The sequence below is a fragment of the Oculina patagonica genome, chromosome 7, assembly GCF_052425735.1.
Source record: "Oculina patagonica isolate OP01 chromosome 7, crgOcupat, whole genome shotgun sequence".
Classification (NCBI taxonomy): domain Eukaryota; kingdom Metazoa; phylum Cnidaria; class Anthozoa; order Scleractinia; family Oculinidae; genus Oculina; species Oculina patagonica.
In genome coordinates this window covers 3,392,500-3,414,161 of record NC_135764.1, presented here as the reverse complement: position 1 = coordinate 3,414,161, position 21,662 = coordinate 3,392,500, and the positions used below count along the sequence as shown (strand labels likewise).

Sequence of the window (21,662 nt, the reverse complement as noted above, 5' to 3'; positions counted from 1 at the left end):
AGTTGGAGTAAAAGGGGTGGGGTAACTTGATTTGCATGATCGGCTTGTACATTCTCCTCATAATATCACACACAATAAAGCTTTCAGATTAGGAATGTTAGGGAATTGATCACTAAAGATAAATTTCAGCTTTGGCTATAGGAATTTTTGCCCGGTGTTCCTACAGTTAGACGAAAAAGACGCGGACAATATTGTTTCAGTTGTAATTAAGTTTATTGTCTTATATTCTACCTACAGAGCCGTATACGCCCAGATACAGTATTTATTCGATAAGCGCCCAACCTCGAATGCGCCCAGCCTCATGCGCCCACCGCCACCCCTCTTGAGGGCACAGGGTTTGTTGTGAGTTGAGATTAATTGACTGTACTACTGAGAGACTTCCCGAGACCGAGGTTTTTTTTGTCTGCTCATCACTTTCGTCCGCGTTCAGTTCTCTCGTCTCTCTCTGTGATTCGCCCAGCCTCATCGCCCACCCTCAGGTCCAATGCGCCCAGGGTCTATCGAATATACGGTATCGCTAAAAATTAATGCAACATAGGCCATTTCAACTTGTGAATAATGTTTAAAATGTACCTATGATCGAGAAAATTAAAATCTCTTTCGTTAGTCATTGGGACAAACCTACGCGAACCCACCCATAATTTGCCAAACTCCATTAGTTATGCCAACTATTCCCTATACAGATTGTCGGATCAAAGAACCGACAGAATAAATAATCTTTCTGGCCATTAAGAAACCTTTCGAAACAGTACAATTCTCTTAAACAGCATTTCTACTAATAAAAGCTGTCTTTTCCGACGTTTTAGGGGGGGGGGGGGGGGTTGGACAAGCTGACGTGATGTCCCAACTTCGGAGTGCTCGTGCTATGTTTTGATTGGGCAATAAGAGTCGGAAACTCTTCGGGTAAATCTCCGAGAATTTGCCCCCCACCCCACCCCCTGCCACATCCCCAGAATCCTTCTCACGAAAAGACTAGATGATTCGGATGTCACGCAACATTGTCCCCTGGAGAAACATTGCGTGATTGCCTTGTAATTCTGCAAGGTTTAGAATACGCCCAATTGGCCGTTCAAAACTTTGTGGGAAAACACTTCGCGATATGCGTTGTTGAGTTACACAGATAATATTTGCGGCTTTTGCCGCTTCCATCTAAGAGAAAAATTTTCCCGGGTTTAACAGTTAGGAAACTTGAACTCTTGAAGTAAATACATCGTGGGGACAACTGTTCCATCTTTTCCATCTTTTCCAAAACACCGTAAATAAACCATAAAGACCAGTATTTTTATCTAATTTATCTGTTAAGTATATCTAATGTATACATCCTCTTCTTTATCTATCCATCACCGTCCTTTAGTTTCGAATTTTTCAAGAAGAGCATTCACGCGCGCTTCAACTCGTTCACAGTTGGATTCAATGACCGCCACGTTGGACTTGAAGCTGTCCTCCAACTGAAAGTCAAAACTTAGATTCACTTTAGTTGGAATTTTTTTGCCCAAAATAGATGCCACCCTTTACGCCCACTTTTTTTCTCTCGAGGTTCTTTTAGCGCGTTCAACGATCTTAAAATAGAGGCGTGGTGGCCTAATAGTTAGTGGGTTGGCTGGCCAGGGTAATAGTGGTGTGTGTATAAAAAAAAATAATAAAAAAAGAAAAAAAAAAAAAAGGGGGTGAAAAAAAAAAAAAAAAAAAAAAAAAAAAAAAAAAAAAAGAAAAAAAAGTGGTGTGAATAAAAATAAAATAATAAAATAAAAGAAAAAAAATGGGGTGTGGAATGAAAAAAATGGTGTGTTGTGGGTAATAGTGTTGTGTTAAATGGTGTTGTTTATTTTTTTTTTTCACCCCGAAAAAAAGAGAATAGCGGAAAAATAGGTAAAATCATACCGAAAATTTTAGCGTCAATAAAAATTAAAAATATGATATTTCATCTCGTACAAAACGCTACGCAATTGTTAAAAAATTTTTCATAATAGTGGTGTGTATTCGGCCCAGACACAGAACTCTTGCAGTGCCTCTGTCCACCCAGCTCTACAAATGGCTACTGATTAATTCTCAGGTAACCTGGAAAAGTGTTGGGGGGGGGGGGGGGGTACACTGCGATGCACTGACAACCCATCCGAATGGGGGGGGGGTGGTAGCAATATTCTCCTAGTCGCGTCTAGACTGTCCACAACCCTCTATTTCCTCGTATTTTACTTCGATCATTGAAGGCGGGGAAAGAGTAGCGAGAGAGCTGGACATCAGCGCAAAACTCGCACTTGCTTCGCTCGCTGTTTCTCTCGCGTAATTTTGCGTTAAAAAAATAGAGAGGCTGTAAACAGAAAAACTGTTTTTCTGGCCAATCAGAAAGAGGGAGTTCAAACGCTTCTGGAACTGGTTCGGTAGACAAAGTGCCCAGGGGCTGTTACGCTCTATGTTGTAACTGTCACCCGAATCCCGTCGTCCCGATGATCTACCCGTCGCCCCGACTAACTGCCCCTGGGTACTCCGAGGATGGGGTTACTTCGGTTGACAAAGTAAATTTACCACCGTGAGGAAAACGACGTTCCGTGCGCTAGCTCTTCGATATACTTGGAACTAAATAGATATTAATCAAGAAAAGACGCATTTAAATGATCTGACAGATATTCACCTCATTGAGGAGTTTGGCTTGGCCGTGCATCTGGCTGTTTAAAGCAGACTGGGACGAGTCGAGCTCTAATAGTGACTGACCAAACTGACTTGCTGTAATGAATGGAAAATAATTGATAAGGCGACAGGGAGGAAGGTGGGAGGAGGTTTAGAAAGGACATAAATCCCAATTATAACAGGGGCATAGGCCTCCCAGTATAATTGAAATTTAATATATAACCAAACGAAGTGAGAAATATACATTTTAACGGAGTTTGCGTAATATAATTGTTCTTGCGATGTTAATCAGTCAATCGTTTTATGAAGCACTCCCTTATATAAGCTATATAGGTAGGCGTGGCCGCAAAGGGTATGGTTTTGAGCCGTTTCGGTCTTAAATGAGGAATAGGGAACATAGGGAATTTGAAGCCTTTCTTAGAAGGCTTTCTAGCTGGAATTTTAGGGGCTAAAATTGACTTCATTGCTTTTGTCGGGTGTAGAAATAGGATATGGAAAATGAAATGTGTTGGCCTCCCCAACAAATTATGCGAAGCCAGCTATGTTCTCATTATGTATTTAAAACTTGCATAAGCCAACAGTTGTATTTCCTTGACCAGCAGGGTTGCTAAGCAACATGACATACACTTGTTACAGCAAAATGTCACAATAACTCTTCTGGTCATCCTCGCTTGATACAATGTAGTACAATTCTAACCTGAAGTTACAGTTATTCAGGTTCCTAGTAGTTTGGTTTCACACAAGAATCTAATGATGCTTGGGTTAACAAGCTTTACAGAAATTTTATTATTTGTACCTTGTTCATGCAGAGCTTTCAAGGACTGTAGTCTTGTTATCTAAAACGAAAAAGGCACCAAAATGTAAAGATCAGCTTACAGATAATGTGTTCTTTTACTTGTATGGCTCAATATCCTCTTGTTAAGACTTTGGTTGTCCAATGTTTGGTCATGATAAGAATTTTTTTGGAAAAATTTTAAATTTAAATTGTCAATTGAAGAGGTTAGGCTGCCAAAACGGCATGAGAAAAAAACAGACATCTACCAACCAGGAGGTCACTTTCATTATCCTAAAACAAAAATTTAATGGTTTTATTATAATAATTGTGTTATGTATTTATGAAAATGCCCAATAGCTACGAGCCTTCATCTGCCTCCTCCTCTCTGCTTTTTGCCCCTCATCACACCATGCGTTGTCTCGCTCCCGTCAGTCATCTGTGTACAATTGAGCCTTTCTTCTTATAAGTGTTACCAAGTAACAACACATACCAGATCTGGAACAACATCTACAAAGGAATCCCACTTGTTCAAAAGCTCATAAAGTTCTGTCACCTTAAAAAAATAAATTAATAGATACGTTATAATTTACAAACACCAGGAATGTCTATACTGTGCCGTCTTCCTCCTGTGTCTTCTCTCTCGGTTGCTTTCGTCGCTTCTCCTGTTGTCTTCTCTCTCGGCCGCCCCTTCCTCCTCGTGATCCCCGTGTCCTTTGTCGGTCTCTCCTTCCTTCTCCTTTCTGCTCTGCTTGGACATCTATTTACGTGATCAGCGTAATGGAAAGTGAAAGTCTCCTATTGGGCGGTAGAGGAATGTAGCATTTGACTTGCTTTACTTCAACAAGAAATTGGGAGGGGGGGGGGTCGGGTGGAAAAGGGGGCCGGACAGGGGGGTGTAAACTTCCCACTTCCTGTACCTTTTACTTCCCATTCCTACCTTTCCGTCTCATGCTGTTTTTTTCTATTACAAAATACTATGCGATATTGAAAAAAATTTCTCCCATTTCTCCTTATGCCAACAACCTTGGGGATGCCACTTCCTTCCCTTTATACCCCTGACTTCTGTAGAGTTTCCATCCCCTTGACTCCCAGGTTTCTGCCCCCTGTCCCCCCTTCAAGAAACACTCATCTTAAAGGGACTATGTCACGGCTGAGTTTAGTTTATTTTATTTAGCTTTGCCAAATACTTGTTATGAAACTTAATGTTTGTAAAGAATTACTTCTATGGACCTAACTGACAAAACCATAGCTTTATTGTAACCAAATGTGTCTCCCGGGCGTTAAAATTTAAAGATACAAGCAAACAAGACTAACTTTGAAAACTGTTCCGCCGGACCACATTTCAAAAACCCATAGTGCAATCCATTTCAATCTTCTTCATTTTTTGCCATCCGGACCTTCTTTTGATTTGCTGTGTTATTGAAATGTCCCTTCACTGTTTTAAAACGTTATTTTTTATATTTCACTGAGTTTTTTGGTCATTTCACAAGCCTAAGTTTGCCTAAAATCCGTGACACAGTCCCTTTAACATGCCAGACCCTCCTGAATAAAATTTGTAACAGTCACATATCATAGAGGGTATCCTTCAGCTTCAGTTGCTGTGTCCAGACTATCTTCATACATCCCAGACCTTCCCCAGCCCCTCCCCTCCCATCCCTTGTCACTTTTTCTACTCTACCTCTTTCTGCTAGGAAGTACTTTTGAAACAGCCTAGTATAAATGGCTTGTATATGACTGAACAATATCTTTGTTTACCAAGCTCATCAAGTTTCTATTTACCTTGCTCTGCTTCGCTGCATTTTCAGCTTCTTCCTTTTTCTCTGTCAAAACACTAACATGGTGTAATATTCCCTAAAAAAAGATACATATTAGTTATGCAATGCTTTCGAGTGGATAAAGGCTTGTGTGTATACCGAGAAAATACAAGTGACAAGTGGGATATTCCATAGATTAGTATACCATGAGAAAGTGTTAAGTAACTATTTTATACCATGCCATAGAAAATATGCGTACTAAATTTCGTCGAGAATAAGATTGCAGTGCACGATGGGAAGTTTGAGTTAAATACTGTCGAATTTACAGCTTTCCTGAATTCCGATTGGCTGATGGCATGGTAAAAAGTGGAATATCAACTTCTTGAACCTCCTGATAACTCGAACCAAAAGTCGTTTCCCTTGGATTTGCTTCACTCAGCAGAAGACTCAAACCAATTCTCATTCTTGATTATTCAAGAAAATTAGGATTCCACTCTAGGTATAAACACACTTTATTAAAATCATCTTTGCCTGATACAACATTAAAAGAATACCTCAAAATACAGGGTACACACAGAAACACGGCAACAAAGCTCCATCAGTTTTTGTTGACTTAAAGTTTAATTCCATGAGCTCCAAATTGAAACTGTTACAAATATTATCAACAGACAATACCTACAGTATGTTAAATGTAATATAGCTATTGTATATTTAATATAATTTTTTGAGAGGGCTGTAAAATTTCACACTCGGAAAACAGTAGTCAAAAATTGTCTTTTTAATGACATACATGAATTCTTTGTCAAAAGTCACATAAAATTATGGGTATCGAAAGTAAAAAAAAAACACTAATAGGTTTCAATAAGCTGGAAAAAAGGATTTTGAATCGTTTAACATGCCAAATTGAAATGAATTTACTTAATCAATAAAGCACAACATCAGCTTAAGCTGGTTACCTGTAAACGTGCATCAACATGCTCAATATGATTAGCATCTAGCAAAGCAACTTTGGCCTCAAGAGCTGATGCCGCAGCCTGTTAACAAAATATAGAATTTCACCGTAAATCACAAACATCAATCTCTATTTAATTATCATTACTATTTTTCATTGCTCCTGTATGGTTCTGAAACTTGGAGGCTGTCCAAGGGATTGGAACAGAAGTTTCACGAGTTCATCAATAAGAGCCTGAGAAAACATTTTGCAGATTTGGTGGCCTAGAAGCAGGGATTTCAATAATGGTTTGAAGGAGGCGTCTGCGACTGGAAGAGTAGGCGGCTGTGACCAGGCTCCCTGATTGCTTGGCCAAGCTGGCCATATAGTGCTGGTGCTCTGGCGGGTGCTGGCTTGTTTGAAAACAAAGACAAAGAGGGCAGAGATTGATAGTTGAAGAGATAAGACAAAGAGCTTTGGGTTGGATTGGCCACACCCTGAGGAGACCGGATGCACATGTACTCAAGAGGGCACTAGAGTGAAACTCACAGGGGGAAACAAAAGAGAGGAAGACTACAGCACACCTGAAGATGCATGAGAATGGCAGAGTTGGTGGGGAATCACCTTATGTGGAATGAGTCAAAGGGTATTGCACAAAATAGGGTTAGGGTTAGAGTTGCTTATTAAAAACATTAAGATCATTAATCTATTATCAAATAATAAAGATGGTAAATTTTAAGCTTGGTGATACAATGGAGATGAATTGTTCAACAATGACTCGAGCATGGGACAAAAAGGAAATCTGAGTCCCTGATGGAAATTGAACCCATGGCCTCCCAGATATCGGTTGGGCGCTCTAGCCAACTGAGCTATGAGAGAATCGTGGTGAGCTGGGCCATTAACTAGGTTAATATGTAACATGCATCCTGCATACTGCTGGGATCAGCAATGTTGAAATCATCAAGTGTGTAGTAAATAGCAAAGATGTCACTGTTGAAAAATTCACTTCATTGTATCCATTATTAGTATAATTTCCTGAGGTGAATTCAATTCTGATTGGTCGAGAGGCTCGGACTATGACGCTATATTCACCATGCTAGGCGGTGAATATAGCATTGCAGGGCTTGGCTACCAAGCCATGCCAACTTTGCCACCCAGGCAAGTAAACATGGCGGTGTTTGCTGATGAAATTTTCGTTCAATTGAAAGAAATTACCCAAAGTCCTGGATGTTTTAAACACTGGGAATTTTGCAAGTACACTACCAAGGCTTCTGGACCGAAAACATTTTCAAGAGATGGTTTTCAAGGCATTAAAATTGATCGTAAACAAGGTGGTTGTGGAGATCGCACGCGGCCATGAAACATTATTTAGTTCAGTGTTGCTCATTTCGAGGGGAATCACACAACTGTTCAGAAGTCACCAACAATTAAAGGGTTCCAGAAATCTTTCTTTCTGTGAGTAGTGTTTGTTTTGTCCCGTTTTTTTGCTTAAACTTCGGATTCACTCGATAAAATAAACTGGTTTACACATTTGCAAGCGAGCACTTGTGCCTGTTATTTTCACGTTTTCTACTCTAATTTTGCAGTTCTTGATATTCAACACTGAAAATTATACTAAAACAATAAATAAGCAAATAATTGTTAATTATTTTAAAAAGCATGCCAGTTACAGAAGAAATCATGCCGAATACATGAGCAATTTAGTACTTTCTCAAACAGCTAATTTGGGATTCCAACAGTCTGCTCCAATTCTAGGATTTGATGAAGCCTAGTAACACATCATTGCTGGTGCAGTGCAGGCTGCTACCTTTGCTAACTGTCAATTTTAGACAATTTTAAGACAACTAACAAACTAGGATAGGAAGTTATTATTGAACTTACCAACAAATTCTTCTCCTTTATTTCAAGATCTGCAGTTATGGAAGACTGTGAAGTAAGAAAGATATTTTACTACATTACAACAACTAGTATCATTTTGAGTAACATACAAGTCCAAATCTCTTCTAGACTTAAAACAGTCCCCTCTTTCGAATAGTAGAACAAGTGCGAAGTGCAAGCCAGTGGAACACGCTCTGTACTCATAATCCTATTTCTGCCGTAACAAGGTAATCCTAGTCCCAAGACAAAAAAGTGACCTACCAAATGAGTTGGGTCACTGCCTAGAACTGTCTCCAGTTTCTGTACCCGCTGTTCCATTTCACTGATCTAGGAAAAAAATTGTAAATCAGCAGTTTAAAATAGCTTGGTGAGCTACTATTAACAATGCAAAGCATACTCACTGGGGAGGTCAGTACTAAAGTCTTATCTCTATGTTCCAAAGTACAAAGCAACTACAGTAGAACCTTGGTAACTCGAACTTCGATAACTCAAACACCCCACTAACTCCAACTAAATTTCGTTTCCCTTGATCAAATTTTGGGTCAAATTTACCCTGATAACTTGAATTCCCGTTCTTGCAACTCACCACGATGCCCATTGATTAGAGCAACGAACAGATCACGTATTTGACAGCCATTTCCACTCTTTTCATAAGAATGTATGATCGTGTTAGAGTTCCTGACAAGATAAGTTTAATTTGCGCTGTACTGTATACTAAAGTGCTAAAAAATCAGTAAACTATCAATTTTTAACTTCGCAAATTAAATATCCAATTGACCCCGATAACTCAAAACCCTGCTAACTCGAACTGTTTTTCATTTCCCTTTAGAGTTCGAGTTACTGGGGTTCTACTGAATTGGTTCCCCTGAGTGGCTTTTCAACTGACATTTATAGTGTAATATAATTGTCTGTGAACTCAGAATTTTTTTCTGAGTTTTTCTCTTATAGACACAGTTCATTCCATTATAATTAATATTATTGCTGGAAAAAAAATTATGACAATAAGCTTGTAATACTGAGGTTGTAATCTTTCCCTTAACACTTCCAACAAGAGAGAACATACCTTTGAGAGCTGATTGAACTTAGCATGTTCTGGTTTGTAAAACAACTCGTATGTAACACAACCATCATCACTCTACAAATAATAATAGAAAATAGACTATAATTTTAGTTTCAGTCAAAACAAAATAATGTTAAAAAAAACTTAGGTATGTAAAACTTAACATCAAAACTTGAAAATAGGCCATATCTTTTCACTCATAACTTGGGTTCAAAATAAGAGGTGGGGTAATTTATGAGATCATTTTCTGTAGCCTTTTTGGCCTATTTATTTAGTCCTCATAATCATCATCATCATCATTTGTTAGCTACTTCAAAATTAATATCTTTATGATAGATTCCTAGCAAATATAAACACTAGTAAAAGAAAGGTTATGCCTTTTGTCATCATAGATGCAAATATGATGAAGAAAAAGTAAATAATCACCTTGGTTTGTTTTCCACCTACTGCCTCAGCAGTTTTGAAAGATTCAAGTTGTGTCTGCAGGCGTCTGGAAAGAGAACAAAATAAATCAACTTTGCACAGCAAACTCAGATAAGGAGCCACTGGTTTCTACAGCAAGCAGAGTTCTATGCAACCTGGATGGTATGCTGCAACCTTCATCAAAAGTGGCCGCGCGTTTACCAAATTCTACCATTTCTCCCCCCCCCCCCTTACAGTCTCAATGTTGAGCTCTCAAACATATTGCACAAAAAAGCCTTATCCACAAAGGGTGCAACATTGAAAAGAGGGGTGGGGGGGCAGCTAAAAATGTTTCCCTCAATCAAGTGGCTACCAAGAATTTAATACACATAGTTTGGTCTTTAATATTTGCTCAAGCTAATGTCAGATAGGAGCCTGAAATAGGAAGTGACGACTGATACAAAATTCAAACACACGTTTGTTTATTGCCTTGACATGATTCTGTTGTTCACTAAGCTGAGAGATGATATGAGGGTTACCTGGCAATAATTAAATTTTTTTATGCTTAATTATGACAAACCCCTATTAACCCCAAAGGTGGCTGCTTAGTAGGGGGTCGACTGTAGTTTATTTTGGGAGGAATCTACCCAGCAGACATCTATCTTGTCTGATATTCATGGTCTATTGTTATCTACTGACTCCAACTTACTGCGACAATCCTGCTTGAGGTGTAGAGGCCACTGTCAAAGCCTGTTGGTAACAAAAAATAAACAGATCTTTGAATACTGGGTAGAGGAGAAATTTGGGTTTAACAATGTCATTTACAAAAATATTTAACACCTGAGACTTAGCCCAAAACGCACCCAGACTTGGCCACAGTGCACGGTGGTTCACTGGGATCTTTCACCTTGTTCCAAATTGCATTTGATTTGTTTTAGTCAAGTTTTTTTCTGTATTGTGTAAAAAAAATTACAATCCAGTACATACATTAATTAATTAATTTCTGCACTGCCTCTCTCAAAGAGAAAATGACCAAATGTTTCAACGTAAAATTGGCTATTCTTCCAGATATTGAAAGATAAATACAAAATGTTGCCGCATCTAACATCAGTATACAATGCCAGCTTTGTACAGCAATCATTTTAACAAAGATCCTGCATTAGGATTAATTAATTAATTAATAATTTTATTAATTACTGGTTTATGCATTGTAGGGCAATCAATTACTAAGATTAAGTCAATATTTTTAGCTCAAAATACCTCTTTCCCAAGGACATTTACCAGATGTAAATCTTCAAGCTAAAATGGAAAACACAGACATGTGTGATTTCTCTCCTGCTTACAACAAACTTGTGCTTACATTCATGCTGTAGCTTAAAATGAATTTCACATCAAATTGAATCTGATTCTAAACTAGTTTGCTTTATATTTTCTTTGTTTAAAGATCATGATAATAAGTCTGGAATAAAGGAAAATACAAATCAAACTAGTTTGAAATCTGTATACATTTTGCCTATAAAAAGTTAAAAAATAAAACTTAAGGTAAAAGCTGTTAAAATTGATGCTCTGATGATGATTGAACAGATCGAAAATGTTTAGCATCAATTTTAACAGCTTTTATCGTAAGTTTTATTTTTTAGTTTGAAATCATTTTGAGCTAAATTCATTTTACATATAAACTATAATTGATAAAAGGTAAATGCTACAGCATACATTATTGAGTTATGGATGTATGTGGGAGGTTGCTAAGCACTAAAGAAGCATAAGAGTCGCACAAGGTGATAGTGGAGTGTGACTCTAGCCAATCAGAATGCGCACTAAAACCAATAAGAGCATGTGCTTTACTTTAGTTGTGCTATAATATACATATCATAAACACTGTATGACTTTGCAAGTGCAGCCGTACACTACTCCTATGCTCCTGATATTTGTACATTTATCGTTCTCTATTGAATTCCGTATTCTGTGCTCTTAAAACACCTGCTTCTCGTAGCCTTAAGTAACCAAGGGCATATGTTGGGAAATAGAGGACTGGTATGCGATGGAATTTTTAACGTGGTAACAGGAGTATTATAGACTTTGCTGGAAATTCCAAGAATAAACGAAAATTAGAAACAACAATAAGAAGGAACTTTAAAATAACGTCATGTACCATACCTGCTTTTGAAGAGTTTGTACCTACAATGAAAAAAAATATAGAATTACAAATCAAACATCCCAAGCAGGCATTACCAGTAATTATGATGTAAAACTGTTAAAACTTTTGTGTGACACAATAGATAAGGAAACATCACACAATTTGGACATTGTCTTTTCTCATTGCAAATCTTTCATCTAAGTTAAAATGAAATGGCAAAAATTTGAAGTGACTTGAATTCTAAAAATTATGCACTGTTGACAGTTCCACTTCCAAAACTGAGAATTAACTGATCTGTGTGATGGAGTAGTGAAATGAAGTGACTCTATTTTTGAAATAATGAAATATCCCCTCGAAAGCTTCCAAATCCAATACAGTAGAACTCCGGTAACTCGAACTCTGAAGGGAAATGAAAAACCATTCGAGTTAGCGGGGTTTCGAGTTATCGGGGTAGATTGAATATTTAATTTGCCAAGTTAATAATTGATACAGCTTACTGATTTTTCAGCACCTCAGTATACAGCACAGTGCAAATTAAACTTATCTCGTCAGAAACTCTAATACGATCATAAATTCTTAGGATAAGAGTGGAAAAAGGCTGTCAAATAGGTGATCTGTTTTGTTGCTCTAATCAATGGGCAACCGTGGCGGGTTGCAAGTACCGGAATTCGAGTTATCGGGGTAAATTTGACCCAAATTTTAATCAAGAGAAACAAAATTTAGTTCGAGTTAGCGGGGTTTTCGAGTTATCCGAGTTCGAGTTAACTGAGTAACAATGACTTAAAAGTGAGTTCAAATCCAAGGGAAATGGAAGTATGTTCGAGTTAGCGGGGTTGTTCGAGTTATCCGAGTTCGAGTTACCGGGGTTCTACTGTATAACAAAATTATATATACTGGTAATAAATAATTTGCAATAATTTATTAAACTTAAATAGAAAGTCCTGCCAAGACTAGTACTAGCTACCTGCGAGCCAGTCCAGTTGTAAATACTTAAAGCAAGAGAATGAAGATTGTTGTTTTTAATTGTTATTTAACAAATCGTCCACATTTTTCCATGGTCTACAATCTTATAGACCACACATTGAAATGATGCCATAAAATGTTCAAAACTCAAGTGCAAAGATTTGGACATCTTATGGCATCATTTCTATGGTCTATAAGTCGAGTGTAGACCATGGAAAAACATGGTTGATTTGTTTTCTACAATAAAACTGAAAATTGACTGATGAATTAGAGCAGTTTTCAATTGAGTGTCGTAAAACCAAAACCAAAGTAATCACTCTAGCCAATCACAAAGAACACAGACAAGCCAGTAAACCAATCAAAACTCGAAGCAAATACATGTAGCCGACACGAAGCGTGGGAAAACGTGCGTGAGCGAGTCATGATTGGTTTTGGTTTTACTTCTGATTGGTTGAGAAAGTGGCGCGAGGTTTTTAAACCAATCACAAAGCGTAGTAATGCAAAACCAATACAAACGCGAATTACTTTCGACACTCAAGTGAAAACCGCTCTAAATGGAAAATCAGTGCGAAACTGAACGCATGTGAGACAGCTCATAAGATTGCAATTTTGCACTTGAAGCTGACGAATGTGTGGTAAATTTCTTCCCAAATGTTCCAGTTTACATTTCATCACTGGCCAGATTCTGGTTGTGGAAAAGTTGCAACAATTTCTGATTTTTTTTTTCGAAATTTACATTTCATCACATTACAGTTTATGTCATTTGATTCATTGTCTTAACTCTCATCAACCATAGCTCTCCCACAGTGAGAATTCTCTCAGTTATTGTAAAAAAGGTACTAACCTCTTGTGACAGCAAAACTGGTGAGAGTTTCTTTTCTTCTTGTTCATCCTGTACTGTGCCCTAATGCAGTCAAAGGCAGACAATATTATTATTTTATTTTTATTTTATTAGCTTCGCCTTATAAATAACACATACAACTAACAGCAAACTTAAGGCAGGGAACCCGCAACAGCAGGGCCAATTACTGCGGGCCTAAGACATAAAATAGCTAAAAGGTATAACAAAGCTTTAATAACAGCATAAAATAGGGTGGAGTAAGCTGCAGCAGGAATTACAGGTTGGGCATACTGACTTCCAAGTACACGGGTCGTCTGGGTAGTAACAATTGGACAGTGCAGTAGAGTAATAATACAAGAGTTTGTTCCGGAAAGTGATCATCCCATGTGTTCCACACATGGGATGATCTATTAATGAAGGATTGCTGAAAGGTAGTGGTTTTACACTTGCGCACTGAGTACTGCACACAGCCTGAATTACTATTTGATCTAGTAAGGCGTGTGTTGCATGCTCTAGGCATGACTGCTGGTGCACTAACATGGTGGCCTAATAGTTAGCATGCTGGACTCCAGATCGAGTGGTCCAGGTTTTAGGCTCTGGCCAAGGCACTGCGCTGTGTTCTTGGGCAAGACACTTCACTCTAATAGTGCTTCTCTCCCATTTATACACCCCAGATACACCCCAGGGTGTATAAATGGGTACCGGCAAATTTAATGCTGAGATTAACCCTGTGATGGACTAGCATCCTATCCATGGCAAGTAGAAATACTCCTAGCTGCTTAATGCAAAAGAAACCGGAATACCCATAAGCTCAGTCTCATGAGACACTTAGCTCTACAGCAGGCTTTACCTTTCACCTTTATACAGGTAACCTAGTGACATCTAAAGTTTGTGTTGCATTTATTATGCTTTGTATCATACACACCTTTATCTGTTCGAGTTCCTCTGCCAGTTCTCGGATCTCATGCTGAAGCCTGTTAAATTTGTTCTGTGGTGTCTCTTTGGCCACTCCTTCTCCTAGAATTTCATACTCAGTTTTCGTAGCATAGCCTTGCATTTGCCGAGGACCACACTGCCCAGAAAAATCTGAAGAATTACAAAACACAGCTTAGATCTTATAGCAACCCTCCAAGTTTATTTTTTCCTTAGTGGTCATTTGGCCACCGACTGCTCAAGTTTGGTCGCCAGTGAAAAATGTTACTCCCTAAATTAAGCTCACACTATCAATCCTTCTTCTCAATTTTAGTCACCAAGCTGGCGATTTCGGTTCCAATAAAGTCGTCAGCTCCAAAATTTAAGTCGCCATGGCGACTAAAATGGTCCTAACTTGTAGGGTTGTATAGGATTATTAATTTCTCCGTTGATCCTTTTGGAACGCTCAGAACAATATTTCTTCCCACTTGATGAGTATCAAACATTATACACTAAATGACTGTTCCCAAGGGAAACAAAATTAACTGGTTTTCAGAAGGATAAGTCATTAAGTGTTTTGTTATATAGCACAACTAAGACTAAGAAAAAAGGCGCCTGTTGGTAAACATTTGCAGGCAACATTGCAATGTTACCCTCTGATGTCAGAGATTTTGCAATGTTGCCTGCTCGGAGACTTTTACCAGGAAACAGTTTTTATTGTTAGATGTCATGTGACCTCAAATTAGCCAATAAGAGTGCGTGCTGTTGGGGGAAAATTTCTAGCTATATAACAATTCTTGCTTCAGGACCAGGAATCATAATTATCCATAAAAAATGCAGTAAACATTAATTTTGCTGGAGAACTCAGGCAGACATACCAAATCCATGACATGTGGCTTCGAACGTTTGAGTATCAAATGGTTGACAATCATACTCAATCGAAAGTTTGATTACTGAACTCCTGTTAACAGTTTGATATTCACATTCCCATCTATACCGTATCTTCCGAATTATCCAGGAGTCTCCCAAATACAGACTGAACCTCCTGGTCTCCCGTAGGTTACCAAATCTCCTGGCTATGAAGGAAAGTGCTTGAAATACATGTTTTCACCCTCACTTTGCCGATTTTGGGGGGTACTTTTGTATATATTTGATGAGATATTGTGGATGAATTGGCAGCGCTCTATCTTTTACTCAGTTTTGAGGGTTAAGAAATGGTACCTAGAAAATTGCCAATCTTCCGGATTAAATTTTTTTTCCAGGTTGACATCTCTGCATTCAGTTTGATATTTTTGGACATTTTTTTTGTTTATTCCATCAATTAAGGTTGATTATAATTACTCCTGCATGATTTACTTATTTTAAGGCATCAATAGATGCACTCTGAACAAAATCAAATTGGATTAAGTTTGCTTGCGTTTGTTGCTGATCAACTGGTTCCATTGGTTTGATAATTGAACTCACAGCAAATAAGATGTTCAATTTTGTTTGATTACTGAACCCAATTGGACAATTGGTGTTTGATTGAGTTTAATTGAATTTTGGTTTGATTTTGTTTGATTAGATACTCCGCAGTTGGGGAACAAGTGCCAGTTGATGGCGACATCACTTCTCCAAGAAGTGACTGACCCGCAATTTCCTTCCAGAAGTGACTAAGCAGCATGAAGAATTTGTATGCACGGTTGCTTTCGGAGTACTCATGAGTGCTTGCGCTAGTTTTTGATTGGATAAAACAATTCAGAAACTCTTTGGGTGCTTCAATGACGATTTGCCAAAAACGGCACTTATTTCCCCAACTGCCCGGGTGTGTGGGAGTCGTTGAGATTTGGTCTGTATCCTGGAGAGTTGGCATATACTATAATGATTTGATTTAGCACCCCGGTGCTTTATATTTACTTTCAACACCTCAAGAAAGGGTGCTTATTTGAGACCGGGCGCTTATTCAATTTTTTGAGAAACAACCAAATGTTCAAAACAAAACTTAAATAATGTTCGCTAAAAAGGTAAAAATATTATTTACAAAGCTAAAAAAGGTTATTAAATTTTAAAAAGGAACCGAACGTTTTCGACTTGTTGTCTTGACAACAACATGATGACAACAAGTCGAAAACATTCGGTTCCTTTTTACCGAATGGTAATGAAGGTATTAAAATGACTTTTGAGACTTTAATTTCACTCACTCACTCCATTCTGATATCAAACCGCAATTAATTTATGCGTTAGGCGGTAAACATGCTGACAGAAAGGTCCTTTAAACATATCAAGCACATGTCAATCAAAAACAAATTATTCTCCAACCTCATTCCAGGGCTGTCACTAAGGGCCGGGGGCCGGGGATTTTCCCCGGCTACAACGAGTTTGAGCCCCGGCTACTTTGATACAAAACCAAAACATGGAAAGTGAAAAATACATCAAATAACAGAATTGTGTATCAAAGACAAATCAATAGTTTATTAATTCAAATTATTTTTCACCTTTTAAAGAGAGCGATTGACATTTCATTTGAGGCTGTGATTGAAAAAGCGTAAATATTGAACAATGTCATCTTCCTTTGAAAGCGCGTGATTTTACGTGTTAGTTTCATTCGGATTCTCTTGTTGTCGGAGATTCCGGCTCCACTTGAAAATGTCATAAAAAAAACGGAGGGCAAAAGTGGATAAACGAATAAAACTGGATCCCTTCTTATCTTCTGGCTGTGCTTCAAAATAAGAATATGTTTAACTGAAGAAACAACAGTTTGGGCTTCAGCATTTCTCTTCGAATCGACAAGTGGCCTGGATGACGCATGAAGGAAATTGCGCAAGACGCAGTGGCCCAGTAATAGTCACACATGGACTTTCCATAGTTGAACTTTGAACACTTTCCACACAAATAAAATTGGCGATCAGTTAACTGTAAACTTGCAACATTATGTATGTTCTCCTTTTGCCTGTTTTAATGCTGTTTAATCAGCTACATGTCAATAAACACAGATCCCTGAGTCGTACAGGGCTCAAATGCGTTACTACACGTACTTTGTATGACAAAACATTGGCTTGTCTGAGTATTCTACATAAGTGCAGAAAGTTTTGTTATGTGCATTTCTCAAAGCAATGGTTTTGGTTCAAGAAAAACAAACAAAAACAAACCAGTTTGACGTTCCCAACACGTTCCCGACGCCATGTTTTTTGGTCTTTTTCACGAGTGACTTTCACTCATTCCCAGTCTTCCTCAACTTCTCTTTTCTGTCACGCCATTAGTCACAAGTCAGGCCATTTCAAATCCCATAATAAACGATAACTTTCGAAAACTTGTCAGATTCTTGTGGAATGGAGTAGGGAAAGAGAAAGTTGTAAGTTACCATGGCGTAAAAATTGCATTAAAACAAATTCGTATTAGGAACAAATTCTTGTTGTTTCGTAAACCCTACCCCCCCCCCCCCAACAACCTACAACAGAAAAATCTTGTCCCTCGGCTACATTTTTCATTTCCCCACCTACTTGACAAATTAGTGACAGCCCTGCATTCCCAAGATCGCTCTCTTCGGAAACGAGGTTGATCAATATTTACAAAAGAAATTTTTCTAAATGCGAAAGGGGATCAAAGGTTATTACACTTCATTCTAGTGATGAAAAAATTCGCTCTACGAAGCCTGAGAGCACAAGCCATCAATGACACATTCTCGCAACTCCCATGAGAAAGAAAAAAAAAACATTCAAAGAGGCAAATGAAGTGAGATTGTGACTTACTGATGGCAGGTATGAGATACATGCAAATTCGCTTGCCGGGTGACGTGATTTAATACACGTTTCAGCTATCACGGCACGTTTTTGTTTTGCGTCACGTCATCCGTTTTCAGTGGTAAAAAAATCGCTCTACAAAGCCTGAGAGCACAAACTATCAATGACCCATTGACGCAACTCCCGTGAAAGAAAAGAAAACATTCAAAAATGGAAATAAAGTGAGATTGACTTTAATACTGAAAGCAGGTACAAAATACATCCAGTTTCGCATGTGATGTGATTTAATAAACGTTTCAGCTCACTGGAAAAACACGAGTTCCATAGCACGTTTCTGTTTCGCGTAACGTCATCTCGTGTCACGTCATCCGTTTTTCATCTTTTTGAGGCAAGCAGAAACACGACGTGCTCAGGTGCATCTTTCTCTCAAATTTCATCGGCTGCTCAAAAATAACGCTTGTCGCTGCCCGGTACGTATACAATATATGTACTGACAGAAAAGTAATTGAAAACGCACTTCAGCGCATCCAAGACTGGTTAAGGTTACACGATATTTTGGTGGTGAAAGAAATAGAATCTGCGCTACGGAGCCGGAGAGCACAAAGTATCAGTGACCCATTGATGCCACTCACGCATAAAAAATAAGCATTTAAAGGTAAATAAAGTGAGACCGTTTCATTATTGAACGCTTATTTTAAAAAAAAAAAGTGAAGGACGGCACTTCACCGAATTACCATGAGGATGCTCGAAGGGCCTTTGATTAAAATTTTAAAACCTTTTTTAGCCTTGTAAATAATATTTTTTTTAAACTTAAATAAATATTGAAATAACTAACAATAACAGAAACTGTAACAGTAACAAATTGTTGAAAGTACAGTTACTTTTAAAAGAATTGTTCATTTTAGCAGTCAATATATACTTGTACGGTACGGTGAATGTTCATGAGTTTATCTATTCGACGTCAATGACTTCAGTAGGGACAGTTATCCATAATAGGGCGCTTGTTAGAAGAGGGGGACTTATAAGAATGGGGACGCTTATTAGAATGGGGCCCTTTATTGGAATAGGGGGGCTTATTGACAAAAAACATTAGAAGGGGGCGCTTATTCGTAAGGGGGCACTTATTGGAAGGAGAGCACTAAATCAAATCATTACATACTACTTATTAACCGAGAGTGAGGTCATTACAGGGGAATCTTAGACCGAGGCCGTGATGTATTGACTGAGTGACAGCGAGGTCAATACATCAAGGTCGAGGTCTGAGATTCCCCTGTAATGGCCGAACGGACGAGGTTAATAAGTTATTTATTATATGGCCTTAAAGCACTATTCAAAAAAAGAGTATAATTAAGGGAAAAAACACTGAAGGTAAAACTCGCTCTTACCCTCTGTGGCTCTCTTCGTCGCTCATACTAAAGAAGTATCGGTATGCTTATATTGGGCAATTCCAGAAAATATCTGTACCATACCACGGACGGCTTCCATATTTTAGCCCCCCTTGCCTTCGGAAATTCCAAAATGCGTTATCCCCCCATGCCCTTGGAATTCCATAATCATTAACCCCCCCTCCCGTTCAGATTTTTCATTTTTTAGTCAAGCTCTTTAGAATTCCCGTCAGCGTTCGCAAATACGCCCAATGTGGCGTATTTTACATAAAATTATTTCAAATGACTCGATCTGTACATAGAGACAGTCATTATGACTCAAGAAATTCTGGGATGAAAATGTAAAAAAAATAAGACTTTTCTCCTTACCCTTGTTCAACAGATACAACCTACATTAATTTTACATTGCCCTTAACTGGTGCAGAACATTAAAATAAGAATATCGTGTGATGCACGTGTGTAAACTCGGAAGATAATACGATCGAGTGCACTGACATATCCGCCATCTTGGATTTGAGCCTTCACGGTCAGCAGTTGCTCCCAACCCACGTGTTTCAAAATGGCGTCTCGAAGCGTAGCAAAAGAGTTTCCCACTCCACTGAATGGACTAAATATTTGTGGATCTGCTTTAACAAGAAAACAAAGAGCGAATGAAGAAGTTCATCAATGTTAATGCATCTGAAGATTGATGTAGAACCCACATTTTAGCGATTTTCTTTTGTAAATGAACGCAAACACATGCCTGATCGATCGATACTTGTCTTGAATCCTGCTTCCGCTGCGCGGTCGTCAGTTCGTGCCTTATTTGCGACTTGGTAGTCCACAAAATAAGCATTTTCAAGGAACACACTCTTGTTTTCTCCTCTGGAAATCCAAGACCTGAAACTCCCCCATGCCTTTGGAACTTCCAATCGTAAGTATCCCCCCATGCCTTCGGAATTCCAGTTTAGTGAACCCCCCCCCCCTTGCCCTCGGATTTTCAAAAAGCCGTCCGTGGTATGGTACGGATATTTTCTGGAATCGCCCATTTTTCTTTCAGTTATTGAAAAGATAGTTATATTTTTGTCAGCATTTTTTGTTGTTTTTTGCCCCCTCGTTTGTAGCTTTTACTCACAACTCAAAAAACCGTCGAGCCGAGAAAAAGTTTCATAATGCCCGGTCATTACAAGAAAATAATGCCCGCTCAGCAGCCAATCAGAGCGCGCGTACTGTTGTAGACATATAATAAGGTTCTTTATATACACGTACCTGCATCTCCTGGATCCAAATATTTTCCACTGAATTTCTCAAATGCTTCTTTCGCATCAATCTTTAACACCTGAACACTTTCATCTCCATTCTGTGCCTAACAAGGAAAAATATCAGCTCCATAGCAATACTGAATAATTCATCCAAGACTACAGGTTTTTTTGCAAAACTGTTAGGTGAAAAATGTCATTAAAAAGTAAGCCCAATACTCTCCAATAACCCCTCCTCTTCCTTAAATTGCCTTTTAAACAAATTTATATACAGCATGCCAGAACAATGAACTTGGCTTTAAAATTCGACCCAATTTTGCCGGAGAGTTTCTTAATATGTCTAATAAAATGAGTTTATCACTGAAGTTTCCATTTTGTATAAGTATAAGTATTTACAGTCCAAACTTCATTACCGAAGAGTCGCCATTTTGCTCTGACTTTTCCACAACATCGGGTGTTTCGTAAACATCCGGCTGATTGTCCTAAATGTTGAGAAAAACGTAGAAATACTTTATCAGAAATCTAAAGGAAGAGTTAACATGGATGTATTTGCCACTGTGGGGCGAAATAGTCAAATAATGCAGCTAAAAATACTTACAATGCCCGGCAACTCCGAATATTTACTTCTGCCTGCCATGTTTTTTCTCTTTACAGCTTAGTAACCTCTCTCCCGTTGTGTCGCTGCCCAGTAGTAGCGACAGCTCTGGTAGCGCCTTCCAAGGCGGTGGGGGTGGGGGTTGGTGGTTCATTAGAGACCGCGATTTTTTATTCGTATCATATATCATATATCACTAACGGCACATATAAGAGAAACACAGTGAATATTTTTTTAATGTATTAGTGCTGTTTGGTAATACATTATCACAACTAAAAAGCAACAGTGCCTAACAGAGACGGGGGGTTGGAAATCTGAATTCCGTATCTGTTTTTTTGGGTGTGAAAGGGGAGGGGTGTGAATCAAAATGTAACCAATGACGTCACGAAAACCCGTCTTCCCGGTTGAAAAATATCCCGGATATAGATTACGGTCGTGATTGGTAGA

At 38.4% G+C, this 21,662-nt stretch overlaps 1 protein-coding gene across 1 annotated transcript; it reads right to left on the bottom strand.

Annotated features, from left to right (window-relative positions):
• Positions 1-512: 512 nt before the first annotated feature.
• Positions 513-21,302, bottom strand: LOC144660188 (dynactin subunit 2-like). The gene is made up of 18 exons (XM_078520784.1): positions 21,219-21,302; positions 21,034-21,102; positions 20,631-20,727; positions 14,292-14,452; positions 13,370-13,429; positions 11,583-11,603; positions 10,686-10,724; positions 10,135-10,175; positions 9,450-9,513; positions 9,027-9,098; positions 8,225-8,290; positions 7,967-8,011; positions 6,111-6,188; positions 5,180-5,251; positions 3,891-3,953; positions 3,422-3,461; positions 2,630-2,721; positions 513-1,448 (listed from the first exon to the last, which is right to left on the bottom strand). Exons 1-18 carry the CDS (start codon positions 21,255-21,257, stop codon positions 1,341-1,343), a joined length of 1,227 nt encoding a protein of 408 aa, XP_078376910.1. The 5' UTR covers positions 21,258-21,302; the 3' UTR covers positions 513-1,340.
• Between the last annotated feature and the right edge of the window lie 360 nt (positions 21,303-21,662).